Raw genomic sequence first — 25792 nt, 5'->3', positions numbered from 1 at the left:
TTTTACCCTGCAACTGGGGTTTTTGTGGTCTAGCCCCTAGGCTATCACGACCAATACTAGAATATGTTTCCGCTATTATTCTCGGAAGCTCCCGCTCCTGATTAAGCAGCGGTACATCCCGAAGACGCATACGCACTGCTAGTGCTACTGCCTCTCCTTTGAGATTACTCAAAATAATAGAAAAAACTGTGGCAAAATTGCCCAGCAACTGCATGCCCAAATCCAAGGCAGGGGCAGCCCCATATTCATCCTGAATCTGTTTAAGTACGTCAGGTAAATTAGCTAATGTCGGTGTACCGTAGTGTAGAGCGCGGCAAACACCGTGCCCCAGGTATTACAAAGGTCCACCGGAGGAACCATCCCGTACGGCAAACACATCGTCAAAATTCTATGTTTATCCTGGGGTCCCGTATGGGGAAATACTGCTTCCAGCATATTAATTTTTTGCGCCAGCCAAAACGGAGTCTCTTCTCGTTTAGCCGGTACCTTACCCATAACTGAGTGTACAGTGGCCGGATTAATACCCGGAACCACAGCCTGTGGGTGCGCTGGAGCAGCACGCGCTGCATTCGTATTTAATGTCTGCATCACAAACTGAACTAATCGTCTATATGTAGCCGTTAATTCTGTATATAAACGACGAACTTCAACCACTGCCAATTGAGCAACCGCAGGATGTGGTGTATATGTAGCCAATAAAGGCCAGGTAGGACCATCATTACTCAGTGGACCTAACCTAACTTGTGCTATTGAGTGTGGGAGGGCGCCATCAAGCCAATTATGGTGTTCTTGATAAGATAGAGGTATTTCTAAATAAGCGTAAGCCCTGTATTGTCCAGGGACATTCGCAACTGTGTATTCGTGAAAAGTATTTGTTCCCCCATCCACTGCTGGAAATGCGACCCAAGATTAAAAAAGTTCCGTTCTATAGGCTGCATGGGCGTCCACCACAAAAGTGACTGGACCCCCCTGGACTGTCAGTCCATGTGTCAACAGATGTCCCGTGAGCGGATGTCGCATATTAATTGCTATGTTCACTACATTAGGATTCGCCATTTTATAAAAAACGGCTTCAGGTCAGAGAAGGCACACCAATATCGGGGTTTTTCCTTTCAAAGTTCAAGCTTGAACAACCAACCACTAAGCAATAGGAAGCACCTATGCCGTGGCGGCGGAAACCCTCAGCCCCACGGACGTCTCCGTATACGGAACCGAGGAGTCAAAATATATATGAGACCAAGAGAGTCAGTCGGACCTAATCATTAGAGCCAGACCAAACGTTGGCGGCGCCATGTCGCGTGGGCTCTCATTATTCTAAATGAGACTACTGGATTTCTAGGTAGCAGGATCGATAACGGTGTGGGGGACTGAGTCTGACCCACGTGTAAAGAACTCTGTCACCCTAAATCCGGTTTTTGCTCCGGCTAACTAGCAGTGCCTCATTTCTCCCATGTGGAAGGAATGATTTGGCAGCCGAGCGCATGACATCTTTGGAACTTCTCAGGGAAGTCGTGGTTACTCAGATCCAAACCAACTCTCTTATTTCCAATATGATCTCATATACAAATGACAAAGACAGTATAAGTTTTATATAATGTTTTAATAAAACGACTGTATTTTAGATATTAAGGCGTGAGCCGCAATAACCAGAACGATACAACACAGTAGGATTGTAATAGTTACCAGGAGAGTAAAACATAAAAACAATGCTATCATATTGTCAAACAGTTTCTACTCTCCCTCTGCTTGTTCTATCTAGAGCACAGCATGTTAAGCTTCTAGCTTGCCTATTAGAATCACTGTGGAGATATCAGCCCTCATACCTGAGCAAAGACCTGTGATCTTGGTTCAGCATCTGCAACGAGGCAGTCAGCGTCAAGTTGTGGTTCCCTGGTCGGAATCTCCCTCTTGCGTGTATTGGGACAAGGAAGTGATTTTATAACTAACATGTCATTGTGATCACAAAATGTCCCTACGCAGGAATGCCAAGTCTAAACTCTTACCACGTCTATCGGCAATGTACCAGACTGTATCCTTGACTGAAGCACAGAGTAAATATGTTATGGAGAACTCCAGTGCTGAAGTAGGCAAAACAGTGTGATATGAATAAAAAACAACACCGTAGAACTGGCTATTTGAAAAATAACAGTACGAAGCCTAATAAAAAGCAAGTAGAGCAAAGTGCACAGAGGCTCTAAGCTGTGAGCAAATGAATAAAATATATTCAGGGCAAAGTGCACAAAGGCCTAAAGCCTGAAGCTAAAGCGCAATGAATACGTAAAACTAACCACACCTCTTCGGTCCGCTGCACCTCTATTTGCTTGTGGAAGGGATGCATAGCTGGGGAGTGGGGCTCACATCTTCCTCCCTTTCGCTTTACCACTCCACTTCCTATCATCATTGCCCCTCCTATGATTTATCCCCCCATTTTGCTGCCATGCTTGTTGCTTCCTCACGGCATTTTCTCTGACCACAGCATGCGTTTTCTTTTAACTATTGTGAAGCCCCAAGTGTTGTGGATTTTATTTGTCTTAAGTGTAGGAATTGAGGAAGATATTACATCTGCTGTTATCAATGGCTTTTAGGAATGTTTTTAGATCTACTTTTCCTCAAACGTCCGTATTTATAATGTAGTCTGCAGAGCATTGCAAAAACACGTGGGCAATGCAAATGTCTCCTCTATGCATTTCTAACGTTTACTTAAAAAAAAAAAGTGAGTTTTCCATTTTAACCGATTTGGTTATCTGTATGTTTATCTGGACATGTGAGTCGGTGTGAAACACAGACCCCGTCCTTGCCGCTTCATAAGGACCCAGGTATCCAACTCTGCCCTTCCCAGGTATGGAACATTTTGCTTTAATACCATCCCGCTCTTTGGTATACATGAGCTACTGCCATGACTGGCCAAGTGTGAAAAACATTCCCATTTCAATAGTGGAGATCTTTTTCCATTAAAATCTTTTAAAGATATAGCTCTGTACCTTTAGTCAGTGACCCTCTATTATTACAGATCTCCTTTGGGTTTTAGTGTTTCATCTTTAGCACCAAGACGCTCAGATGAACACCAAGCTAAACAAATACAATTTAAATTGCACACTAGAACATGGGTGACTAGCCCGTCATTGATGTATACAGCCTGCAGGTCAGTTGTCTAAGACAGAGTATAAAAAATAACACATGGGAAGTAAAGGTGTGTGGTGGATGTGCCTCAAACTGAAAAAGAGCGTGATGGAGTTGGTGTGATGTGCTGCAGCATACATGGTTTAGCATCATCCCATGACACCACAAATCTGCTGAATGGGATACTTATCTACATTTAGTAAAACAAGTTTCTGTTTTCAATGTAGCAGGAATCAAAATTTAGTGAATGCTTTAAGCTTTACAGGTTCATGAGCTTTATTGCATCACAATTATAAGCACAGCACACCATCGCAGATCAAGCAAAAACTTTCACATAACAAAAATCCACTAAAATGATATTTTAGTTACCTGTCTTGTCCTGGTTAAAATCATTTCCTTTAATTTCAGCTTCTGGTAAGCATGGAACTAATACTCCCGTTGCTGCAATTGAATTCAAATCCTTCACCATATTGGAATTCTGGGTTCCTACAGAGGTTACGTTTCCTTTATGAGAATTTCTCTTATTCACAGCTGAAGAAAGAATAGATGCAGGTCTACTTGACTGACCTTTGCTATTAGACTGAAATATTAAAATAGAAAAGAAAAAAAGTTAATTGATCAGATTTACCTAGTAGATTGAAAATAGACTCTTTCCAAATAAAAACTACTAGATATTTATTCTATATGCCTCAATATTAGATCAAACGTATATGATAAAATGGGCCAACCTAGCAGTAGTACCTCACAGATAACAGTTAAACCCTGGAATGTGACATCAGTGAAGCCAACTTGATACCAGCCCATAAACAGGTCATTTCAACCTCGAGTCTTCGACAGAGGAGTCTTTTAAATAATTCAGAGCTGTGCAGCACCTTAGTATATTTTTGATACAAAACTGTAGAACTATCAAGGTTAGGTAGGTCGCTCCAGATCCTAAAATACTAATGCAGAACATCAGTTACAAATAACCTATAATTCTATAGCACACACAAGCATAGACAAAGTTATTTAAAAAAAAGAATGAAAAAGGGGAGCAATACCATACATCAGATTCTAAGCAACATTTGGTTTCTGGGCAAATTCACTACAGACTTCTCCAAGAAGCCCAACATTAAGGCCCTCAGTATGACTTCAGTGGACGGAAATGACCGTCTGCCAAACCCATGCGGTCAAAACACTGCCAGTGCAGTGATCTGACTGCGAGGGCTATTAATAGTATCCCGCTGGGTCAGCGGGCAGAAACAGAGTTTCAGCCCGCTTTCCCAGCAGGAAACAGTCCACAGCATTGATGCCTGCTCATAATAGAGCAGGCAGCAATGTTGGGGTGTGTGTCAGGTGAAGCAGGACCGTCGCGCTTTTCACTGTCTGCTAAGCAGACTTTGTTTCACAGGAAACACATTTTGTCATACCAAAGAATACTAAAATGTGCTTCAATGCAATAATAATGGCAGAATGTGTGCTATATTAATGCAAATTAAGAACAATGACAATGCTTTAATGAAGATCATAATTTCACCAATATCTTGAAAAAGAAAAACAGTGTTTGTTTAAATAACAAATACTTCAGTTAAGAAATAATTCAGAAATTGCATGTGATGAAGATGTGTCATATAGAAGCACTCATAAAGAAGCATCTTCTATTTCATAAAAACGTGTGGTTTGTCAGGCAACATGATGTGATGCTCTGGCAGGGGAAGAAAATGTGGATACCATATCTATCTCGGAAGAATAAACTTACTAAAAAACAAATAAATCTAAACTATCAATTACCAAAATTCCATTGACCCAAACCTCGGGCTCGGAATATCTACATACATGTCTTTTTCTCATAGAGACAAATGGATCTCTTTGTGCTAAACCCATGCAACTCGTAGTTCTAGATGCAGCATTCACATAAAGCTGACCAGATCTCAAATGCAGAACTGGCCTGTTTTCTCATTCTAGACGATGTTCAGCTGTTGCCAAGAAGTATTTTTTTGAAGACCACAATTCTGAATGACCAAATCTTTTCAGTTTCATGACTTGAATAAATATATAATTAACAAAAGCCCACTCAGTAACCGCTCACCAACAGGGTCTCTGCATAAGTCATGCATTTCCACAAGAATGGAGAGATCTTTAAGGCCAGGTATGGAGAAGGGAACTGAAATGAGAAACTCATTAAACTTTACAGTATTATCCACTAGTTCAAGGATGCAGCTATTTCGAAGAAAACCAGCATCATTTTGTAACCTATTTAAGGTTCGATGCAGGTGATCATCCAGGCATTCCTGAAAGCATGTGCAAATATGAGACTAGAAATATATAGAAGGCAATCAAGCCTGAAAGAGGTACTGGACTGTTCTTACAAATGTTTATTTGAACTGTGAAAATATAAATTTTCTTTGTCAGAGCATATAGTCCAGACCTGAACCACACTTTTGCTCACTACTGCTCCAATTATTACAATCACTAAAAAACTTACAAACAATTGGAAGTGCCTGATTATTTAATAAAGACATCTGGAAATTGACTTTCTGAACAGAGATATGCTAAGCCGGTCATCCATTTCATGCCTTACCTCCGTATAGGAGCTTGTATTAAAGCTTGACAACCAGTAAGTTCTCTTGGTGCTTATTTCGCAACGTATATTCAAATGATCATGCTGGTCTCTTACTAGAAATCAGAGATGAAACCGGTACGTCGTAAACAATAGATAGAAAGTGCATGTGAACAAGAAGAGAGACATCTTTTAGCTTTTCAGTTCTTGTTAAATGCGTCTCATGGATTTGACTTTGTAAGATGTTCTTTTCGGCATGATAACGGAGAATGCCTGACCATATTTGTCCCAATGTTAGCTATGGATTGTGTGCTAAATGTAATATTCACTAGGGTTATGAGTACTATAAGGCCCATGCACAAGTCATCATTTTAAATTACTTTTCTAAGTGTGGATTTAATCAACAGCCCCCGAGTTCTTTTGACCTGCCGCACCTTGGACAGGCAAGTACCATTATAATCTATCTTTGCCCTTCTTCAAAGAGTTACCTGTTCCCTTTTTCGGGAAAAAAACTGCTAAAGGCTCCTCCTAATACCCACAGAATTTTGCTCTCCATTTTCTACAATGTGAAGCTTTTGGCAGCAGGGCAATTTCTTTTTGTTTTAAAACTTAAGTACGCCACACCAACAGTGGCAGATGACTTGGGCAGGGAAGAACCTTATACCAGACGACTGGCAATGTTATAGAATCTGTTGGCAGAAGCCCCAAATAACAATTCACCCTTGAGTGCTTTACATTTCTTCTTGAGAAAACTTTACATTATTTGAGAATGGGAGGAAGATAATGGAAATGGAGGTTCAATTGGACGCACTCCAGTATGGGGTAACTTAAATCAGATTGACACATGCACAACACACCTGTAGTAGCTGTGTGCAAACTAGAGGGAAATGAGGGAATTCCACAAATTGAAAAGACTAGGGATTATTTGCACACTAATGATACTCGCTTTGAAGTCCATATGTTTACAAATTTGTATGGTAGACAAGACAAAGACCGTAATTAAAATAAAAATTTCTGGCCAGTGTTCATAAACCAAATTAATTGTGACCGTCAACCTCAGTCAATGTGTTTCATCCTAAGGACTTTTTCAAGGAGGCAATGTGCAGAGTTAATGTAATAAATCCGGGCAAGATCTAGATCAGTAGTTCTTGACCGTGGCCAAGAATAAAGAAGTGAAGGATTGTGGCTTGCAGCACGTATCGATAACATCATGAACCAATGTTGCTAAAACCGGGAAACATTATATAAAAATATAATAGGTAAAAGTAGACAAGTGACAACATTAATAGCCAATGTGGGTACACCAAGCCCTTAATAAGAAGTAAGAAAGTGCTCCTAAGGAGAAAGAACATGCAAATAGGTGTAATTTAGAGGGTGCTCGCCATTTAAAATACTACGACTGTGTCACAAGATGGAGTATAATACAGCGCCAGTTAATAATACTGTGAGGTCAAGACTCATGAACTCATAGGTTTACCTCAGCTCACTAAATATATAATCCCATAGATAATACAAAAGGTTGATGTTTTCTTAACTGATATGTGAAAACTAAGGACAAAACACTTGTCGGTGGCTGCTGCCGGTCACAATCACATTGTTTCAGAGACGTTATCCGAGTTTTGATTGTGGCCAATTCCTCCACTCCTTGCAAATCTGCAAACATTAGACACTTGTTGCTTTTACTGCCCCAGTTCCAAAACATTTTTGATGTTCTGAGCACTTTGCACTTAAACCTTCATAACGTTTCCTCCCACAAACGTTATCAAGGCCAAATGTGCATACTTTCTTTTTTTTTTTTTTTTTTAGTTCTGCTGTTAGGCAATATCTTTTGGTTTTCCAAAAATAGCTTTAAAAATACATACATACACAATACACAGAGGGGCTTTTAGTCAGCACTCTTCAACCATTGATCTGGCTAAGTATCATTCACAATTTGCTTCTACCTACCACAATATACAGCACAGAGCATCGGTCCAGTCCACTTAAACCAGTGGCTTCCCACACTGTGATTGACAGCAATTAATTCTGTGCACAAAGTGGTCAATCCCACATGAAGTAATGCACTTTACTGCCAAGCGCATGGGGCAACATTTCTTTTTATTAATTCTAATATAGTTGAAGGTTCACAGAGCTGCGATATTGAAGCCTAAGCAGGAGAAGCAGAAAGGTTAACTTTTTCACCAGATTGGGATTGTTTGTGTGAGTGCCCGAGCTTCCAAAATGCCTAGGGCATCTTTGCAGATATGTTCTCCACTCAGTCACCTTGTGGCACTAATCATAGACCACTGAAGTACCAAAATAACCTTGTTTGTATGTTTAGTCTAGGTTTGTTATCCCAGGGGTACTGATCTCAAAGAAAAATTCCATGTTTTCTTCTTTTTGTTTTCACATAATCCTCGCCATGTGTTATTCCTTTTTGTCACTGTAGCATCCGATTGCTTTTGTTGAGGACAACACAGATCAGTAAACAAAGCATCCCTGGGGTCCCACAAAGCAGCGGTTAAAGTGTTTTTAAAAAAGTATGGGAACTGTGATCGTCATGCAATGAGAGTGTGGTCAGTATGTGAGAGGGCTGGATCAAAGGCATGGTTAAAAAACTAAATATTCTGCAAATATTTTGCTAGTGTTTCATATTTAAGTAAGTACATATTTAGAAAAATAGCTGATACTTCTCAGGGGTCAGCCCAATCTTAGCAACAAGGTTTGCCTTAATGGAGGTGTACCTGGCCTGGCCCACTGCCTCTAGTGGTAACTTTGTCCCTCCCCACCGTGGGCATGTGTTTTCAAAGGCTAGCTCTCCAGTACCCCTCTTGGAACTTATGTACCCTGAGAGCAATTGATATGCAGCAAATCACTTGTCTATCATTTCCCATCACATGGTTAGGCACCAGCTCCTGAGTTATGTAGACCCTTGCCACACCAGCAGACACTGCACGCTGCCACTATCACTGTTGGGTGCTGTGGGTTTGCTTTGCTTTTAGGTCCAACTCTCAATGTGTTTTTCAAGCTCCAACAGCAACCTCTTCTCAGCTAAGGCCCTGTCAGCCTCAGCTTGCTTGGCTTCTTTTTCCATCTTTAGTTTGGCCAGCTACAGCTTGAGCTTCTTTTCTTATCCTCATCTCCTCCAACTCATCTGGGGAAGGTCCCTTTAAAGGCACTGCTCCCTGAAAAAAAGGGAACTTTCAATTCTGGGAGTCAATTCTGCCCCCCTCAACAGACCGCATTCCCAGGTTCTTCTGTTGGTCCTGCTCTGATCCTTTCTCCTCATCATCTGTTGGGTTCTTTTGGACCTCTGCTCATGCCCTCAAAGCCTTTTGGAGCTCTGCCTTTTTAGTGTTCCTGTTAGCAGACAGCCTCCCTCTCCTGACAAAACTCCTTCAGCTGGGCAATGGTGTAGCTCTCCATGTTGGCCAGCTCATCGTCCATCTTTGCAGGTGAGGTCACAGACACAACAGCCAAGTAGAGAGAGGAGGATACATTTGGAAAAAAAATCTAAAAGGCCAATCAGAGAATTTGCTCGAATTAGTTTAAGTACAGAAAGGTAGTGTACTCCAAATCACTGTAAGGCACTTCACAAACAAATCTCATCCCACTGCTGATCACCAATTATATAAATTGTGTTGCTGGCTTACTGGGGCCACAATTCTAGTCAGGGTAAGAAGACAAGCAAACCTCAAATTAACCTGTGCTTAACCCCCTTCTAGCTTGGTACAGAGCAGTGAGGCTTAACCCGGAGGCAATGTGTAAAGTAATCTCGCATTTGCTCGAGTTAGAGCTACTAGCGTTGTAAATTCTTAACAGGACTTTTCTTGCTACATAAATTGAAATGAAAAGTAAAACAGTTGACATAAGCGAGCCGATTTAAAGTGGAATGAGCGTGAAGGAGAGACACAAAAGGAAAAAGAAGTTTGCTCACAGCCAAACGTATCAGCAATCGAGCAATTCTTCCTGTAACAGGGGCAGTCTGCAAGGCGGTAATAAAACCACCCCAAGGAGGGACAAACGTAAAGCATTTACCAATGATAACAAAGGATTTCTGAAAGGCATGCCAAACAAACAGAGTGAAACTGATGGGCGTGCAGTGGGCATGGTTAAAAGTCCACAATACTTACAACAGGTCAAAGCGCTTGCACGCTCGACCTAAATAGTGAAACAAACACACAAAAAGGATCCCCTACCAAATTACAAAAATTAACTAATTTTGATAAATAGAACAGGACCAAAACAACAAAAATCCAATACACAGAACTTGAGTTATGAATGTTTTAAGATTTAACTGTAAGATAGCGCTTAGAATTGAGACACGCCAACTGGGTATACATGGTAATCCTCTCACTTTTGCTGTATTGCCGAAAGGATTTGTTGCAAATCGCTGTTCGCCTCCTGTGAAGCTTTGTCCAAGCCTCCCTCAGCTATATCTGCCTCGACGTCCTGACTGTTGGGGTCTTTCCACAGATCAAATTGCAGCTTGGGTTGCAACTTATCTGTTTTGCCCAGTGCGGAAAGGTACTCTAATGTGGACTGCAATGAGGTACCCCAGACTGCCCAGCAACGATGTGGCACCGCCCAGTAATACAGTACCACTGTCAGCAGGCAGATTAGCTGCAAATGTCTCTTTGATGGCAAGTTCACAGTGACTGACCAGCCCGGTGCCTCTGTCAGTGAGGCCTTGGCATCGGTTACAGTGGGCTACAGGCATATTCGGAGAGCACGACCACTGAGTACCTGTGCCCCGACTGGGCACTGCCACCTCTCTGTCACCACCTGCACTATCCACTCAACGTGGCAGTCTGCACAGCATACATCGGGGCTCAACTCACATGGTCCCCAGGCCCACTCCCGTGGCCAGCACCAGCAGCTACAGTGTCTATCACCCCTGATGTGGGCCACCACCTCTCGGCGGGCCGGTACGTGCATCAAGTTAGCGCACCAAGCCTCCAGAACGAGCTGCTCTTTACAGAGGTCCACCCAGGCAGTTTACAACCACTCCAGCCCCACTAGTGAGGACAATACACCACTGCAGGCCCACGCCCACCGATGATGTTTAGCCAGGTCCCTGACAGCTGATCTCCACAGCCCCAAACTCAAAGTCTCCACTCCAGGCAACATCAGCTCTTGCGGGCCCTGGATTATGCATTAGGGACACACTGAGCACAGACCGCAGCTGTAGCCCCAGTCACACTTCCCAGTCCTCTGCACGGCACCACCAGCAGCAGCATGGAGTTTTGCACCAAACCTCTCCCACAGCAACACTGCGGTGCACCCACTCGCACAGTTGCTGCAGTCGGGCAAAAAAGTCTTCTCACAGTCCCCAGCACACACAGCTAAGACTCCTTTGTGTTCGCCAGAGTGGGGCATTTTCGAATATTTTAACTGCAAAACAATATACAAAAAATACAGAAACAAGCATTTATCAAACAAATACACAAATGCTGAATTATTTAATTTAATTTAATTTACAAACAAGTATTAAACAACATTTAAAATTGTAATTTTCATAGGAAGGTTGAAGCTTTTCTAAATTCAGCTGAGGCCACTCATCGTCTGTGTTATACTGTGTTTGATGCACGTACACTTCTCCCACAAATCAATCTGAGGATACTAACTTCAATTTTAGCCTTCAACTTCAAATTACCACACATTTACAGAAAGCTTTACATTTTTAAATTTTACATTTTGCTTCTAAATTTATTTCCACTTGAATAATGTATTAATATTGTTTAATTTTCTGGGGTGTGGCTTGAACACCGCGGCTTGAAACAGCTCCGTCCGGTCGCAACCGATCTGACTTAATGCTGGCCATCAACGGGTTGTTGTGGGTTCGACCTCTGGGGACCTGCTGGACTGCTTAGGAGATAGGAACGTGATCTGGGGTTGGGAAGCCCTTAGATGAGAGGAGCAGGCCGCAATGGCTGGTAGGTGTGGCCACGCAGTAAAGGCTGCGACATACACTGCGACCTGGTTTTCCCCTGCATCGGCGCTGAGGGAGCCCACCCCCTCCACGTTCTAAGGAAGCACCCTGGACTTCTACACTGGGGTAAACTACACTATTTGCGTTGCGATGCAGCTGGGGGTGGATGATGCCCTGAAGCCTAAAATAGCATGCTGAGTGGTGAAAATCAATCCCGGCACCAGCCTCACTGAATCCTCCACGGAGAGAACAGCAAATAGTGGTGATGTGGTGGAGGAACCCAGGGTACACTGTGGTGAAGGCAAATGGTGCGGGGAGCCGGAGAACCCAATGCTGGTGACTAGTGATGTGGTGGCATCACTAGTCACTGCTGTGTCTGTACCCTGGAGTCTCCGACAGGCCTGTATATTGTTGTAGTGGGGGAAACTAGCTGGGGGTGAACATAGCAGAGGCGGCCAGGCAAGTACTTAGTGCAGCCTGCATCAGTGTGCTCCCCTATTCCAATCCTGGGCCTTTCTACCCTTCCCTTCCCTTCCCTTCCCTTGCGCCTTTTAAAGGACCCCATATTGCCGCATTTGAGGAGGGCCCTGCGACGTGACTGCTCATGCTGCCTCACAGTGAGGCCACGGTGGGGGTCAGACGGGTCAGTTGTGGTGAGACGTATTGCAGCAAAAAGCAGGGCTCGGTTCAATAACCTAAGGTTTGTGTGCTTACCTGAGGTGTATACTAGGGAGCCTTGGCAGAGCACTTCCTGGACAAATGGCTTTGTTCCCTGATTTCCTCGGAGGCCCTGTCCTCCTGCTTCGTAATCGAGCAGGCCCACAGAGCTTTGGTACGGTCTTCTGCTCGGGGCTCAGCCCCAACAGGTTATTGCAAAGCTTTTAAACTATATGGACAGAGACGCTATCCTCAAACATGACCGGCCTCAAAACAAGATCACATACAAGTCCCAAACCATCCTGATCTTCCCAGATTATACCAAGATGGTGCAGCAGCAATGAACATTCTTCCTGGCAGCTAAATAATGACTCAGTGACCTCAATATTCAATACATGGTACTATATCCAGCTAAATTAAAGGTCATCTACCGTTCACAAAAGCTCTTCTTTGAGACACCGGATGAGTTCTTTAAATGGACCAATGAGAGAATCCATTTGAAGCCACACACTCCCCGGCACATGGACTCAGACTGTTCCCCAGGGAGACGAACGAAGCCAATCCACATCAAACCTGGCGAGGAGACGCACCTTGTCTTGCTCTTCATGGAGGAGCTCTTTGCAGATTGGTGTAGGGGCCCCGACTAGCTACATCACCTTCTACATGACGGTGGTGAGGGAAGTCGATCCTTGAGGTGTTTACAACAAATTTCAATGTGGTCCAGGGCATTCAAGACCGCAAGATAACAAGGGTGGTATATTTAGTTTTCCCAGTTGACAGACCTTATTGGTTATGAAGATCCACAGGGACGGTCCTAGAGGGGTTCCCTGTTGGAGCCTGGTGATGGTCTGCCCTGCGACAAACTTTCTGTTCTCGATTATTATGCGGAGGGGGGATTGTTACATTATTGTTTTTGTTGTGCAAATGTGCCATGCACCTCTCCTATTGCTCACCTTACCTGCTGGGAGTTCATCATGAGTAGCCCTAAGACAGGTGACTCCATGGACCAGCTTCAGGTGGTGTCGGTACCATGTGAATGGCTTGCTCGATGAGATTAAATGGGGGGCAGTTCTGAAACATACTGGGAGGGTGGGGGCAGATAGTCTGCTACTTCAGGAGACCCACCTCCTGGGCAACAAGGTCCTTTTTCTCTGGTCAGGTTTGGCTACACACAGGTTTTCCACTCTGGGTTCACGAGGGGTTCAAGAGGTACAAGTATTCTGATAAAAATTAACATTCTATTTCAGCATGTTAAGACGTGGGTAGACCAACGGGGTAGGTACACAGTCGTAACAGGAACATTATATGGGAAACCACTCACATTTTACCGTATCTACGGCTCTCCTCCCCTTAGCCATTCATTTGGTGCCTTGATAACAGGGCTGTGGGGTGAACTCCCTGAGGCACTCATAGTGTTGGAGGGTGACTTGAATAGCATCATGGACCACTTAGTGGACTGATGGCATCCACATGGACCCTCCCAAAAGGTATGGGAAAGCCTAGCTGCCCTTCTTTGCTACTGCGTTAGATCTAGTGGATGTTTGGAGGGCTCATCAACCATCCAGGGAGGGATACACCTTTTTCTCCCCAGCACACAGCTCCTTTTCCTGCCTAGATTATTTTCTTATCCCACATTCATAAATGCATAGAGTTTCTGATGCCTCTCTCTTGGGACGGGGGCTTCCTGATCACTACCAGTTAGCCATTCGACTGTGTGGACTTCCCGATTTGCCTTTAAACTTGCAAATCCTGGACTATAGACTTCAAATAGAGAGCTCCATAGCAGAATATTTTGCACATAACATTTGCTCAGTAACATCCGAAGCGACACTGTAGGAGTCCTTGAAGCCCACACTGCGGAGAGGGACCCGGAGTGGGGTAGTGAGGAGGGGTTGGTCGGATATTGGCTACTCTACAGAGAAAGTGGGAACATTTGAAGCAGAACTTGGTGGATCTTGAATCACGGATTGTGGACTTGGATGCAGAGAGTCATTGGAATAACAGGCAGATAGCGCAGAGAAAGTTAGGTCTCCTACAGTAACAATACCAGCAGACCCTGCTGGGAGAGGCCAAGCAGTCCTGACAGCCGTCCCAAAGCTGCATACACCAGTAGGGGGAGGAAAAGCCAAGCAAAATGTTAGAAGGATTGTGCCAAAGTGCTCACACTCCATTCCTTTTATTCGAGACCCAACTGGCACCTTGCTCACCAATCCCAGAGAGGTGGCTTGCAGTTTTGCGGCCCACTTGAAAGGCATGTACACTTGAAGGGAGGTCCTGTCATGGGAACAGATAGAAGAATTTGTGAATGCACTTCCACTTAGAACCATCTGTGAACCATGACTTACTGGAGGGTGCGGTCACCAGGAGGAACTTTTGTCGGCTCTAGCATTGATGAGACCCGGAAAGGCCCTGGGGCCTAACCGGTTACTCTGTGAATACTTCAAAGCCTACATGCCTAAACTCCAGGGATGATCTATTCCGCAGTGGATGGTACCAGAATGGCAACACGTGGACATTGTGGTAGTCCCCAAGCCAGGCTGGCTGGTAAATCAACACTCCTCATTTAGCCCCAATGCGCTGACAAATAGGCTGGTGCCATTAATCCCCGATCTGGAGCATCCTGACTGTTGGACCTGGCCCTTTTTGCAGGGTTACCCCAAACGTTCTGCCTTCCTCCTCCTCTTTTTCTGACCACCTTTTTGCTGTCTTTTAGGACCAGTGGTAAGCATGTTTTCCCTCCTCTAAACACGGTAACACTGGTTTACAACTGTTTGGCATATTTAGTTTACTTTTAAATACCTTGTAAAGTGGTATACAATATACCCAGGGGCCTGTAAATGAAATGCTACTAGTGGGCCTGCAGCACCGATTGTGCCACCCAGAGAAGCAGCCTTTCAAACGTGTCTCAGGCCTGCCACTGCAGAATTTGTGTGTGCAGTTTACTGCCACTTCGACTTGGTACTTAATACTACTTGCCCCTTTTATTACCTATAAGTCACCTCTAATGTAGGCCCTATACAGCCCATAAGGCACGGTGCTATGTAAGTAAAAGGCAGGACATGTACTTGTAAGTTTTAAATGTCCTGGTAGTGACAAACGGTCTTTTCACTACTATGAAGCCTGCTCCTTTCGTAGGCTAGCATTGAAAATTCCTTAAAATACTGTTAAGCTGTAATTCCTGATCAGAAAGGAGTAGCTGCATCATATCTCATATAATTGGAATGGCAATGATAAATCCTCTTTACTGGTGAAGTCGGATTTGTTATTATTTTTAGAAATGCCACTTTTAGAAAGTGGACATTTCTCTGTTCTGTCTACCTGACACAGCCTGTTTCCAATACATGTCTAGTCTTGGTGAGAGCTACATTTGAGCATTCCCTCCAGACACCCACAACACAGGACACTCAACTGCATTTGCATACTGATAGGTCTTCCTAGACAGGTAGGATGGGAAGGGCTCACATTTACACTTCAAAGGGTAACGCCTGGGCCCTACACAAAGGGCACAACTGATATTCAGGAGCCAGAGCTGGAATTAAAGGGGGACCTGTGCACTTCTGAGAAAGCCTCTGAAGTCATCCCCCACATCAAGGTCATTTTTGTTATAAGTACTGGGTCTTTGCCCCCTCAAAAAACAGTTCATTTCTGGACCTAAAAGGAACTCTGCTGAAGTAAAGACTGCTGTGCTGTAAGGATTGCCACTCTGCCAGGATTGACTGTTTCCAAGAACTGCTGTTGTGCTTTGCTGCGCTGCCCTGCTGATCTCTGTCCTGCCAAGGACTAAACCCAGAGTTTGTCCAAGTGCTTGCTGGCTTCTCTCTAGTTTTGTGGGAAATCCCTGGGGTATTAAAGACTTCCTCCCAATGTAGCTGTTGCAGGACTCTGTTAGCCGAGAGTGCTGCCGCTGCGTTCTAAGCTTCAATATTTCACCTCAAAGGACTGAGGAGCAGCGCTCTCTCGGATCATCAGCACTTTGAATTCAAGCAAAACGCTTCTCTGCCCAAGGGCCCGAGGAGCAGCGCTTCCTTCTCCATCAACTTCAACAATTTACAGTGCTTGGTGTAATTGAAGCCTTTGCCCCGAGTTCCCTAGTAGATGCGTTCTTTCCCCACTGAGTGTGATCAGCTGAGTGTTACCCTTGACCTGAGCGACCGAGGACCAGCTTTCCTCCCCCTTTATGAGTGCTCCCCGATCAGCGCCCCTCACTGTATGAGGGCGAGCACTCCAACCTACAGCAGCAGCAGCATATGTGCCCTGATGCCGCCTTGAACGTAGGAGCACAGCTGGGCTTACCACTTCTCGAAATCTCCTGGTGCTGAACAGTGGCTGCATTCGTCATCCTCAAAGGTACCATGTGTAACGGGGCCATGTGGTCTTCACCGCTTCCCCGCAACATCATGAGTGGCTACAGGAAGAATTATTAGGCAGCATTTGTTGTGCCGTCCTGCACAGAAACCATTACCTTACAGCTTCTAAAAGAAGCCCTGTGAATTCAAGCACTGTTTTTGCATTTATGCCCTGAGAAGTAATAACTTTTAGATCGCATATCTCCTGAATCACTCAACCAAAGTTTATTGTTTTAGGCTTGGTTGGTGCCGGATAACAAGGGTTATCCTGGTATGCTTATATGGTAAAATGTATACATGAACATTGTATCATCTTGGTCTTGTTTTACTATTTTTCTAAACCTCTGTGGAGTATTTTTGTTGTGTTTTCATTGTGTGTGTGTTGCACAAATACTTTAAACATTGCCTCAAGTTAAGCCTGCCTTCTCTGCACCAAGCTACCAGAGGTAAAGCGCAGGTTATTTTAAAGTGTGTATCTGACTTACCTTGACCAGGATTGTGGTCCCTACTTGGACAGGGTGCATACCTCTGCCAAGCAGAGACCCAATTTCTAATACTGACCAGGCTGGATTTATGCCTTACCATGCTATCCAGCACAATATTAGACGTCAATAGAACAAGCTGGTGCTGGCTGACTGATTGGTGGTACCTGACGCAGTCCTTCTTGCAGAAATTGACAAAGCACTCGACTCCGTGGAATGGTAGTATTTGTTTGTGATCATTAGATTGCCTGAATTTCGGACCTAGAATTCACCCTACTTCAGACTGCTATACACCGACTAGACAGCAATAGTACAGGGAGAGAGAGGGAGAGAGAGAGAGAGGGAGAGGGAGAGGGAGAGGGAGAGGGAGAGGGAGAGGGAGAGGGAGAGGGAGAGGGAGAGGGAGATATATATATATATATATATATTGTGTCACACAAGAACTTCACACATTGCCTCTTAGGTTATGCCTGCCTTCTCTGCAACAAGCTACTAGAGGTTGAGCACAGGTTATTTTAAAGTGTGTATCTGACTTTCCTTGACCAGGACTGTGGTCCCTACTCGGACAACGTGCATACCTTTGACAACTAGAAACCCAATTTGTAACACTGACCACGCCAGATCTATGCATCACTGTGCTACCCAGCACAATATCAGATGTTTATAGAATGCGCTAGTGTTGGCTGACAGACTGGAGGTACCTGCGGCGGTCCTTCTTGCAGACACTGACAAAGCACTTTACTCCATGAAATGTTAGTATTTGTTTGTGATCCTTCGTCACCTGAATTTCGAACCGAGATTTCATCCTACTTCAGACTGCTATACAACGACTTGAAAGCAAGGGTACAGGTGGCTGGTGCCAGATCGGATTTGTTCCTAATTCAGCAGGGGACGAGCATGGATGCCCCCTTCCCTCCTGCTGTTTACTCTTGCCATGGAGCCTTTGGAGGTGTGGGTGAGGATGGACGCTCAGGTGCATGGTTTTGAGTGGGGGGAGGGGCTCTCTGCTTCCCAACCACTCGGGCCCTGTATTCTGCAAATAATGCAAATCTTTGGAATAAACCTCAGGCCTTTACATTAACATGTATAAATCTACAGTGTTCTCAGCAGGTAACTACCCTTAGGACTTCGGTTGGGTAACATGATTGTGAATTGCCTTGGGAGGGTTTAAATAACTGGGCATCTTTGTAAACCCCGACGCAGCATTGGCGTGGATGCATAACCTGGAGCCTGTGCTGGTTTCTGTACCAGCTGCGGAATTTCCCGTACGATATTCCACAGCAATGGTTTTGTAAACTGAATTCTATTCTCAGTGCCTTGCCTTGGGAGGGCAGAGCCCCCACATCGTCGTTAGTAAATTTGTTTAATCCACTCACTGCAGGGGTATTTTTGCGGCAGAATTTGAATCATATTATTGTGCGCTGCATTTTCTGATCAATGATTGGTGGTATGACCTCCAGGGCGACCCCGCAATAGAGTCAGGGAAGTGGGCACTGGGAGACGCCCCTCTCATCTTGTATCTATACGATGGAAGTGGCTGCAGTGGTCTTCCTCCGGTGACTTGAGTGGAACTTAATCAAGGGAGATATTTTCTTCAACAGATGGGGTGGTAGGGAAACAAAGAATGGATGCAGCCGTGGCGGGGCAGCATATTGCCACAGGTGGCTGCGCTGAAAGGATTTCAGAAATGGGAACTGATATGGATTACTATCCTAGGTGATGTCTTGAGAGGGACGGTCTTCAAGTTCTTTCAGACTCTACAGGCGGCGTACCGGCTCCACCGTGGTCAGTTCCGTTGTCACCTTTAGCACAGTCATGCACTGACCCTGTACACAGTGGCCCTGTCTGGCCTCCCTGAATTTAATCCACTAGAGGGTAACCTTATGGGAGACCTGAAAGGCCATAAGATTGCAAAGATATACCAGACACTTACCTCCAATTGCCAGGACACATTCTCTGCTCTTTGGGGGGAGTGGGAGGCCAATGTGGGGGATCTAGAGAACAAAAGCTTGATTGAGGCCTTGGGACAACCTAGGGCGGCGGCCACTGTGGCCAGACTTGGGTTGGTCCACCTTAAATACCTCCATAGTGTTTATTTCACATGCCACCAACTACGGCAGATGGGGATGAATGCCTTCCGGGCATGTCTTCAATGTACAGCAGAGGATGGTGAATTCTTACACTTGGTATGGGATTGCTCTGCAGTACATAGGTCCATGGGCAAGGTCTTGACCTAGTCAGTTTTGATGGACCCGAAACTTACTCTCCTCCATATCACTGACACACTGGGCCGTAACAGATACAAGCTGTCACTATTTTTTCTGGGTCTGACTCAGGCAAAACGAGATATAGACGTAGAGTGGAAGACCACGGCTCCCCCGTCTTTGGCAGTGTGGAAACAAAGGACGGTGTGCAAGGCTCGAGGCTGTCCACCAAAGCATTCAAAGATATGGCAGATATGGGCGGATTACAGGGAAATTGAGTTAGAGCAGTAAATAGTAAATGATGAAATTCAGATGTGTATGAGATGAGATGGGACTGGAAGGGAACGTGTATTCTGGTTTCTAGAATTGGTGTGTATTCTATTGCTAGAGTGTGGGTAGGGGGTGGGGCTGAGTGTGCAGGTATTTGCTTATGTTTATGCCTTTTAAGGATGTTGGCCTTCCAGGCAGTGTTTAAACTTCAAAATCAATAAAAGTTTGTTTAAACAAATACTGTTTATTTTTCTAAGCAAACAAAGACCACCTGAATAGGCTTTGTGGAAACTTAGGGGCCCAAGACCACAGAATAAGAAACACAGTTCTAAGAGATAAGGTGTTTTGTAAACTCCTAATTAAATACAAAGTCAGGCTCTCACCTTCATATATATGTTGTTGTGCTGAAACTGTATGCTCTGTACAGACGTCTTGTGGGCAGCAACAGATTTTACAGGCGATGTCAACATTCTCAAATCATACTGGTAAATCTTTCCTCGTGAAGATCCAACTGTCACACTGAGTCCATCCGGCAAAAATTCTACAGCAGTCAGTGGCGACTCAGCAACTGCAGCTTTCACCACTCTTCACACCAGAAAATAAAATACATTTAGGGCATAATAAATACATATATTCCTATGAAAAGAATATAGTCATCTAAAGAAACAATGTAAACTAGAGTGGTTAAGTTAAAAATGTAATGTGAAGCACAAATTGATAAAGGGCTCCTATGTGTTAGTAAGTCGCAGATAAATTAAGTCATAATATTCCACATATACCAATCATCACTAATAACTATATACAGGAATACAGATTGTGCAAAACAATATTTTCTGACTATATAGGTAAAGGGCACTAACACTACACGTCCCATGGCTGAGCATACGTTTGAATGGGTGATTAATCAGAGAGAAGAGAAATTTAGAGAAGTAACTTAGCATAGCATGGTGCAAGAAAGCAGCAGAAGGCGAGGAGGCGAAGACCAAGCTGTCTCCCTCCTGCAAATATGAGACTTTGTTAGGGTAAGAGAAAGTGGTATTTTATAAAGACCAATTGCCTCTCTCAAATGTGTAGATGATGAGATAAATATCAGTGGATCTCTAAATATGGCTACAATGATTGCAAATTTGAGACTTCTCCTTTGAGACATTTCATATAAATACAAAAACTGCATGTGTGTCAGTTCACTGGCCCGGACCTCCAAGGACTGTAATGTAACTATCCAATGGGAGTTGCTATAGCTGCTAGCCTCCATTTGAAACATGCTGTCTGAATGATTTAGCATTTAAAATATCCTTGGCATTTGTGCCAGGGGGAAAATTTAAATTTCTCAACAGATCAAAAGGAAAAGTATCTTCAGTGATCTAACTGGGAGGGCCTGAAAAATGTACGTGAAACATTACGTTATTTTAGACAGAATTTTATTTCACAATCCAATAACATTTTTTCCAATTTGTTCATATCATAACACAACTTACTAAATAATTTACATATATTATGCCAATAAAAAGATGTTGCAGTTTTTAGTTAGCCTGACCCAGGGATACTCAAAAGTACAGATCATAGGCTGCCCGAGGACCTCTCGATCTTTACCTGCGACCTCCAGGTGAACAGCAGAACTGGGCTGCTGTTTACCAGACAGAGCACTAACATTCAAAAATGCGTTGAACAAGCAAGTGTTTACTTGCAGTTAACTAAAGAAAAGGAAAGGAAAGAAAGCAAAGAATGTGTCCTGCAGCACTTCTCTTTAGTTCATATTTAAAGACACCCTGCAACAAACATGTAAAGATATGATACAGAAGCATTTCACCTTCGTACATCAGATGACATCACTGCATTGAGAGCCATTTATTAAAATTGATTGTTTTCAAACATAAACTCCCCCTCTAATCCCCACCCTGGACTTACACAAAGCCCTCAGTGAAACAAGAGTCATGTCATTTGTCATGTGCACTCTCTGGGTGTCCTACATTTCTGTTATAGTTTGAACAATATTATATAAAAGGAAATGTTTTGTACAGTGTACATCCTGAACTCATGCCTTTCAAGGTGCTCACATATGTTATAATGAAGAAAAGGGAGGAAATAAAACTATTGCCTAGGATCAAACAACTGGGTAAGTCGGAAATGTGCCTGGGTATCTCTTCCCCCTCACAAACGAAAGTTGATGTTCTGCCTTGTATTCTTTGCTCTTGAGGTTAGAGCATCAGTGGAAGACAAAAGCCAATTTTAGGGTTGATGATCCAAAAGAAACTCTGGCTCAAGTTTGGCACCCACCTCTATTATGTAGCAGCAATTAAAGGGACAAAGGCATAGGACTGATATAATTAGACCCACCAAATAACTCCACTAATCATTGTCCACATCATGCACATGCTTCACAACCCCTCCACTCACCTCACAACACCTTAACACTTACCCTGTTAGCATTAATGCAGCCTTCAGTCATACCACGGACCATCATTTTTGGACCCTGGAAACATTTTGCGTGTAACCATGCTGTGACCAGTAAGGGCTAATCAAATTTTACCTTTTGCCTAGCCACTTATAGAGATAGTGCTTTAAATGTTGGTTAGAATCCTGCAGAAATTGTTAGGATCCAAGGAAGCCATAGAACCTACTGGGCTCTTTAAAATTAGTTAACATTCTGGGAAGCCCTCACAATAAAAAAAATATATATATCTATGCAGACTTAAATATTACACCCTGAAACTCTCATAGCATTGATGTTATTACTTTGTAGATTTGTTAGTCAAAAAGACCAAAAAAAACAAGAAAAGAGATGCTCTTACCAACTGCTTACCTACATTGGCCTCGCAGTAAAACAAATTTTTGTTTTCGTTTTCTGTGGTATGTAATTTGACAATAGTTGAGTGAAAGTTAGCTCAAATTCAAACTCTTCCAAACACCAATATAAAAAAATCAAAATGAGCTTCTGACAGTTTATCTTTTAGTGCCAGGAGATAAATGCCAACTAAGGCCCTCATCATAAATGTTAGACCTGACATCCTTGGTGTGGTATTCCTTCGGACTTTCTGCCTTCACTCCCCGATTTTTGCTTAACTCATTTTGTTGGCAATAAGACTCTCTGCACTCCTAACCAGTGGCAAAGTGACTGAGCACTCTGCTTTAAACATGGTCAAATTGTCCTACACCTGATTGGTACATTTAAATGTACATACAAGTCCCTAAAATATGGTGCTGCATGTTCACAGGACGTGTAAATTACATGCTACTAGTGGGCCTGCAGAACTAATTTTGTCACCCACTTAAGTAGCACTGTAAAACATGTTTCAGGCCTGCCATTGCAGCATGTAGAGCAGGTTTAAGGTGCTATTTTGGCCTGGCAAAATAAACCTTTAGTCAGGCCTAAACTTTCCATCTTAATATTTGTAAGTCACTTAAAGGGTAGGCTCACACAACATGATGCATGGCAGTTAAACAGTAGGACATGTGTACGTTTAAAAGGCCCAGTCAGGAAAAAACTCCTAAAGTAATTTTTCACCGCTGTAAGAGCATCTCTCTCTCAGATTAACACTAGGTTACCATATTACACTTAATTAGTGATCATTTCAATTTGGGACCAGAGAGAGAAATGCTGTTTACAGCCAAATGAATTGTGATTTAAAATCCTCTTTAATAGTGAGTTCGGATTTTAAGTTACTATTCTAAAAATGCCACAGTTAGAAAGTTGCCATTTTCCTGCCTAACCCAACTGTGCCTTTCTACCACTGTCCAGGGTTGTATGACTACCAATGGATCTCCTGTTTTGGGCTGTGTATGGTTTCAAGACATTGAGACAAAAAAGGCCTAGGTGCGAGAGGAGTGTCTTCCACAGAGTATGGCTAAGGAGGAGCTGAATAGAAGTCAAAGGACCCTGGCTGCGGCACACACAAAGAAACCAGACATGAGGCTTGACCTTGCCTTTGTCATCCTAGACAGTTTGAAGCAAGGACCAGGGGAAGAGGAATAACTGACCAAAACCAGTTTGAGGTGAATTCCAAGGATTTTCCCACACAAAGGCTGGCATCAGGTATAAAAGTAGCACCATCAGAACACTCCTGAATCTGTGGAAGATTTAGGACTGCCCTGCTCTCTGAAGAAGAAAGACTGAGCCTGCCTCCTTCAACCCACACTACCCAGATGTCACTTCAATGGTTAGTTGTGTGCCCGCCTGCTTGAGCTACAGGGACAGAATAAGCTTCCAGAGGCCTGCCATACAATTGCACAGTTCACCAGCATTAAATAGACCTGCCCGAGTCTTGCTGTTGGCCTCTGCTGGAATGAGTCCGGATCCCCAAGAGGTGTCCCCCCCAGGCCTGGACACTTGGCTGCCATGAGGGTTATTCATGAAGGTAAAGATGCAGATGTTTTGGGCTCTTTGTACCAACAGTAATTGTCTGTGGTGACCGCCAATGCCAAGCTATAGCTTGACCTGAACTTCACAATTACAGCAAAAGTCCATGCAGACCGCCAATATGAATGCTTCAGCGACAACTGGTTTGTTGCACTACAGCAGCAACAATTTGCGATGCTCAACTTGCTTCTCACACCCACACCTCCTCACCGCTGCCGCCAATGCAAATAGCAGCTCCTCGCATAGATTTGAGAAGATAACTTAAGCGGGACGGACATGCTCACGGTATCCGATCCACGCTTCATCGCGGTCAGTCTGAACATGTGACTTTTCTCAGTCCAGTTTGACCAGATAACTGCAAGTGACACTTTGTGCTTTTTGGTGCTATTTTCATTTAAAACTTTAAAAAAATCTTATTTCTGGTTCTACTGATTACATATTAATTGTTTTGGTCTCATCTAAATTATTATAGTGTACTCTATTTTTTTTAAGTCAGTTTAGAATTTATTCACTTCATTACTGTTTGAGTGCTTCGTAAATACTTTAGACATTGCCTATGAAGTTAAGCCTGGCTGCCTTTGTTACAAGATACCAGAGGGTTAAGCACAGGTTAATTTTGTCACTTTTGTGTTTAACCCTGACAAGTATTGTGTTTATTACTTGAGTGGGGGTTCCACTCCACGGCGAACTAATAACCCAATTTCTTACAGTTAATATCTACAAATTCCACTTCAGACAGTGAAGGAATGTATCAGTTAATTTAGCATTACAAGATGTACAGATATTGCACCCCGTTTTCATTTTTTTGCAGTACATATTTTACCTGGATAAATATAAATATACTAAAATAAGCTTAGCGAAAAGTGCTTAGAATGTGTATAAACACTGATTCCAGTGGACAATTCTTCTAACATTTTAGAAGGCTTAAAAATAAATACAGTCAGATCTAGGTTCATTTGTTTGAACAGACACATCAGTACATTAGGTATCGTTAATTTGGGTGCACAAAGTGTGGATCAAAGAAAGGCAAGCTAAAGGGATGGAAGAACAATGGTTGGAGAGAAAGAAGGAAACAAAGCAAACTCACAAACCCAATTTGTTAAATCGCTTGCAACAACTATTCATAACTTTGTTAGTTATATGTGTCCATAAGAACTACAATCTTTTACAAACTGACAATACACATAACACATCGCTTCAAAACACTCTTGGTTGGAACGGTAGCTGCACCCAGAGGCAGTTCATTCAGTGACAACCTGTTTGTAGGCAGCGCGAAAAAGCAAATTGGGTAGACTACAATTTTGAGCTCGCCCAGACCCTCACACTCATACAAGGACCATTGACAGCGCAATTTAGAAGTGATGTTGAAAGTAGACATCAAATACCTGCTTATCAATTAAGGTTTGATAGTTTGTTGTGGAAATGCTTTTCAAACTGCTTAAGAGACCGGTATTTGATCTTGAGACATTTTTGTGTACGTTGCTGCCAGGAAACAGCCATCCAGCTATGAAAAAAGGTGGCTGCAAACATGGACCAGTACAAGTTTTTAGTAGTGTGTTTTCTTGAAAGCCCACTTGGGTGATGGAAGCCTTTCGCTTATTTTGGTGCCAAATCAACCTCATTCAACTGGGTTCTCTGTTGCTTCCGAGTTAGGTTTTTTCCCCCAACAAAAATCTTATTGTGGTCTGCTATTCGAGTTTCAGTAAATCCAAATGGACCCTCTCTATCTCACGTTGTACTCACAAGCAAGCAGAGAACGGCTGGTCAATTTGTAAGGCGGCCTATGCTAGTCAAAAAGTAGAGAATCTGATCAGCATATGAACAGTCTTTAATCTGTTGTACATTCAGCCTTCCACATACTCTGTCCTCTTATGCTGCTCTACCAGCAATTGTGCATTTATGTCAT

At 43.4% G+C, this 25792-nt stretch overlaps 1 protein-coding gene across 2 annotated transcripts in view; it reads right to left on the bottom strand.

Annotated features, from left to right (window-relative positions):
• The window catches only part of LOC138288185 (protein NEDD1-like), a 257865-nt gene that overhangs the window by 129562 nt on the left and 102511 nt on the right, over positions 1–25792 (bottom strand). For both annotated transcript variants that reach the window (XM_069229526.1, XM_069229525.1), the window contains exons 7-8: positions 19913–20114; positions 3490–3700 (exon numbers count right to left, since the gene is read on the bottom strand). In XM_069229526.1, the coding sequence (XP_069085627.1) occupies positions 3490–3700; positions 19913–20114 (413 nt within the window). The remainder of the gene's footprint in view (positions 1–3489; positions 3701–19912; positions 20115–25792) is intronic.

Source organism: Pleurodeles waltl, chromosome 4_1, assembly GCF_031143425.1.
Source record: "Pleurodeles waltl isolate 20211129_DDA chromosome 4_1, aPleWal1.hap1.20221129, whole genome shotgun sequence".
Taxonomy (NCBI): Eukaryota; Metazoa; Chordata; class Amphibia; order Caudata; family Salamandridae; genus Pleurodeles; species Pleurodeles waltl.
The sequence above is the reverse complement of the archived record's forward strand: the minus strand, read 5'-3'. Positions and strand labels throughout refer to the sequence as shown.